At 45.5% G+C, this 5,000-nt stretch overlaps 1 protein-coding gene across 1 annotated transcript in view; it reads left to right on the top strand.

Moving 5' to 3' along the window:
* The first annotated feature begins 3,164 nt into the window (after nt 1-3,164).
* LOC136834492 (uncharacterized) overlaps nt 3,165-5,000 on the top strand; it is a 3,579-nt gene continuing 1,743 nt past the window's right edge. The window contains exon 1 of the mRNA XM_067097091.1: nt 3,165-3,856. Coding sequence (XP_066953192.1) covers nt 3,165-3,856 — 692 coding nt within the window. The remainder of the gene's footprint in view (nt 3,857-5,000) is intronic.

Raw genomic sequence — 5,000 nt, forward strand, 5'->3', positions numbered from 1 at the left:
CCGTCCCGTGGGGTCGAACCAGCGACGGACGAGGAATCAGGACTACCAGTTAGTATACTTCCGAGGTAGAGTGAATTGGATATTAAAGGACGTTTAGTAGCTTTCGATTGTATATGAATCACGGTGATGTGATAAATAGTCATATATATATATATATATATATATATATATATATATATATATATATATATATATATATATATATATATATATATATATATATATATATATATATATATATTGTCTTCTAACTGAGGAGTGTTTGCTGTTTTTAATAAACATTTTGACAAAAGTAAGATATATATATATATATATATATATATATATATATATATATATATATATATATATATATATATATATATATATATATATATATATATATATATAAAGGCTTCTTATTGCTTAATCCATATAAACAAGAAAAAATCTGTAAATAATGATGTTTCCTTTTTATGAACTGGACGTTTTCAAATAATGATGACTCCTTTGAATAATGGAATTTTCGAGTAATATGGTTAATGAAAGTTATGGAGAATCTTCTGACTAGCTGACAGCCTTTGAAATAATTATGGGAATTCTTTAGGTAATAGAAGGTCCATTAAATCATTCCCATTTCTCAAGACCTCATTCTTACCACAAGGATCCGTCATTACGAAAAGGATTTCCGAGTATTTTATAAAATATCCTTTTTTAAAGAACCTTTAGGCTCAAAAGATTTTTTATTAATAACTTGGAAATGTCTTATTATCTAAAAGGTATCCTCTTAACGAAATAACTCCTCATATCTCATTATTCCTTACTATCAAAATGTAGGATCTGCTGTTTATCTCAAAGTTTCCCAGGCATGTGTAAGAGCATCAGTGATTTAGAAGATTCCTTGATATTTATTTAATGATGTACCTATCAATGAAAAGACTTCACTTTCTGTAAAGGATACTGTACAGTCTAGAGGACTCATACTTTTTTTTTTAAGAATTCTTCATTATTTAAAGTATTGCATATTTCTGGTTATTCATTATTACTAATTATTAATTTGAAAGACATTATATCATCTAAAGAATTCATCATTAAATAGGCAATTATCAGTTACTCAAGAGATCTCACACTATTTTAAGGAATCCCAATTACTTGAAGAAAAATCTTATTATTAAAAGGAAATCCCAACATCTGGATGATTCCCCATTATCTAAAGGATTTTCCCTTATTCAAAAGACTTCTTATTCTATACAGAAATCCCCATCTAAAGGGTCGTCAAGGGATTTTGCTAAAAGCTCTATAGACACTGGAGAGTGTATTTAACTCTGACCATTTTCTCGACAACGATTTCAATGGGACCCGGTTCGGTGAAGTAGCAGTCAAGAGTGGCCAAGTGAAGGGTTTTTGGTCAAGTGGAGTTAGACCCAAATGCTGGAGAGGGAGGAGAACGTAAGGACAGAAGAGGGAGGAGAACGGAAGGACAGAAGAGGGAGGAGAACGGAAGGACAGAAGAGGGAGGAGAACGGAAGGACAGAAGAGGGAGGAGAACGGAAGGACAGAAGAGGGAGGAGAACGGAAGGACAGAAGAGGAGTAAAACGGAAGGACAGAAGAGGAGGAGAACGGAGGACAGAAGAGGGAGGAGAACGGAAGGACAGAAGAGGGAGGAGAACGGAAGGACAGAAGAGGGAGGAGAACGTAAGGACAGAAGAGGGAGGAGAACGGAAGGACAGAAGAGGGAGGAGAACGGAAGGACAGAAGAGGGAGGAGAACGGAAGGACAGAAGAGGGAGGAGAATGGAAGGACAGAAGAGGGAGGAGAACGGAAGGACAGAAGAGGGAGGAGAACGGAAGGACAGCAGAGGGAGGAGAACGGAAGGACAGAAGAGGGAGGAGAACGTAAGGACGGAAGAGGGAGGAAAATGGAAGGACAGCAGAGGGAGGAGAACGGAAGGACAGAAGAGGGAGGAGAACGGAAGGACAGAAGGGGGAGGAGAACGGAAGGACAGCAGAGGAGGAGAAACGGAAGGACAGAAGAGGGTGGGAGAACGTAAGGACGGAAGAGGGAGAAGAAACGGGAAGGACAGCAGAGGGAGGAGAACATAAGGACAGAAGAGGGAGGAGAATGGAAGGACAGCAGAGGGAGGAGAACGGAAGGACAGCAGAGGGAGGAGAACGGAAGGACAGAAGAGGGAGGAGAACGTAAGGACAGAAGAGGGAGGAGAACGGAAGGACAGAAGAGGGAGGAGAACGGAAGGACAGAAGAGGGAGGAGAACGGAAGGACAGAAGAGGGAGGAGAACGGAAGGACAGAAGAGGGAGGAGAACGGAAGGACAGAAAAGGGAGGGAGAACGTAAGGACAGAAGAGGGGAGGAGAACGGAAGGACAGAAGAGGGAGGAGAACGGAAGGACAGAAGGGGGAGGAGAACGGAAGGACAGCAGAGGGAGGAGAACGGAAGGACAGAAGAGGGTGGAGAACGTAAGGACGAAAGAGGGAGAAGAACGGAAGGACAGCAGAGGGAGGAGAACATAAGGACAGAAGAGGGAGGAGAATGGAAGGACAGCAGAGGGAGGAGAACGTAAGGACAGCAGAGGGAGGAGAACGGAAGGACAGAAGAGGGAGGAGAACAGAAGGACAGCAGAGGGAGGAGAACGGAAGGACAGAAGAGGGAGGAGAACGGAAGGACAGAAGAGGGAGGAGAAGAACAGGAAGGAGAGCAGAGGGAGGAGAACAGAAGGACAGAAAAGGGAGGAGAACGTAAGGACGGAAGAGGGAGAAGAACGGAAGGACAGCAGAGGGAGGAGAACGTAAGGACAGAAGAGGGAGGAGAACGGAAGGACAGCAGAGGGAGGAGAACGGAAGGACAGAAGAGGGAGCAGAACGGAAGGACGGAAGAGGGAGGAGAAAAGAAGGACAGCAGAGGGAGGAGAACGTAAGGACGGAAGAGGGAGGAGAACGGAAGGACAGCAGAGGGAAGAGAACGGAAGGACAGCAGAGGGAGGAGAATGGAAGGGCAGAAGAGGGAGGAGAACGTAAGGACAGAAAGAGGGAAACGAGGAGAAGAACGGAAGGACAGCAGAGGGAGGAGAACGGAAGGACAGAAGAGGAGGAGAACGGAAGGACAGCAGAGGAGAGAGAACGTAAGGATAGAAAGGGAGGAGAACGGAAGGACGGAAGAGGGAGGAGAATGGAAGGACTGCAGAGGGAGGAGAACGGGAGGAGGAAGACAGGGAGAAGAACGAGAACGGAAGGACAGCAGAAGAGGGAGGAGAATGGAAGGACAGAAGAGGAGGAGAACACAGAAGGACAGAAGAGGGAGGAGAACAGGAGGAGGACAGAAGGGGGGAGGAGAATGGAAGGACAGAGAGAGGAGGGAGAGAACAGAAGGACAGAAGAGGGAGGAGAACGGAAGGACAGGAGGAGAAATGGGAGGAGGAGAATGGAAGGACAGAAGAAGGGAGGAGGAACAGAAGGACAGAAGAGGGAGGAGAACGGAAGGACAGAAGAGGGAGGAGGAGAATGGAAGGACAGAAGAGGGGAGGAGAACAAGGAAGGACAGAAGAGGGAGGAGAACAGAAGGACAGAAGAGGAGGAGAACGGAAGGACAGAAGGGGAGGAGAATGGAAGGACAGAAGAGGAGGAGAACAGACAGAAGGACGGAAGAGGGTGGGAGGAGAAACGGAAGGACAGAAGAGGGGAGGAGAATGGAAGGTCAGAAGAGGGAGGAGAACAGAAGGACGGAAAAGGAGGAGAATGGAAGGACAGCAGAGGGAGGAGAACGGAAGGACAGAAGAGGGAGGAAACAGAAGGACAGAAGAGGGAGGAGAACGGAAGGACAGCAGAGGGAGGAGAACGGAAGGACAGAAGAGGGAGGAGAACGTAAGGACAGAAGAGGGAGGAGAACGGAAGGACAGCAGAGTTAGGACAACATAAGGACAGAAGAGGGAGGAGAACGGAAGGACGGAAGAGGGAGGAGAACGGAAGGACAGCAGAGGGAGGAGAATGTAAGGACGGAAGAGGGAGGAGAACGGAAGGACAGAAGAGGGAGGAGAATGGAAGGACAGAAGAGGGAGGAGAACAGAAGGACAGAAGAGGGAGGAGAACGGAAGGACAGCAGAGCAGAGGGAGGAGAACGGACGGAAGGACAGAAGGGGAGAGGGGAGAGAACGTAAGGACGAAAGAAGAGGAGGAGAACGGAAGACAGCAGAGGAGGAGAACGTAATGACGGAAGGACGGAAGAGGGGGAGGAGAACGTACGGAAGAGGGGAGGAAGGACAGAAGAGGAGAGGAGAACGTAAGGACAGAAGAGGGAGGAGAACGGAAGGGAGGAAGAGGGAGGAGAACGGAAGGACAGAAGAGGGAGGAGAACGGAAGGACAGAAGAGGGAGGAGAACGGAAGGACAGAAGAGGGAGGAGAACGGAAGGACGGAAGAGGGAGGAGAACGGAAGGATAGAAGAGGGAGAAGAACGGAAGGACAGAAGAGGGAGGAGAACGGAAGGACAACAGAGGGAGGAGAATGGAAGGACAGAAGAGGGAGGAGAACTTAAGGACGGAAGAGGGAGTAGAACGGAAGGACAGAAGAGGGTAGGAGTATGAAGACTGAAAGAGATGATAAGAATCAGGACTAAGGAAATGATGACAGCATTCCTCTTGCTCGTAAAATGAGATCTCTCATGTTTTTGATAGATAATGGTTTTTTTTTTATGAAAACGAAATGATGATGAGAGAGGAACTGGACTATTACTGAAAATAGTCTCTTGCACTTGACAATTTAAATTTCATTTTTATAAAGAGCAAGTACCCTATTATATGAGCTGAAGTCATCGTACATTATTTGAAGTATTCCCTTATGAAACTGTTAGCAGCAGAGCAAATGGAATATGTTAGATAGTAAAATCTTTCATATAAATATTCGCATCTTCATTTTTCTCTCTGGAACACATTAAACGTAATTAAAAGATATATTTTAATTCTGAGATGCGCTATTTGAACTGAATATCTCCGTTCATATTTATTTTGTTG

This window comes from Macrobrachium rosenbergii, chromosome 54 (assembly GCF_040412425.1).
Source record: "Macrobrachium rosenbergii isolate ZJJX-2024 chromosome 54, ASM4041242v1, whole genome shotgun sequence".
Classification (NCBI taxonomy): Eukaryota; Metazoa; Arthropoda; class Malacostraca; order Decapoda; family Palaemonidae; genus Macrobrachium; species Macrobrachium rosenbergii.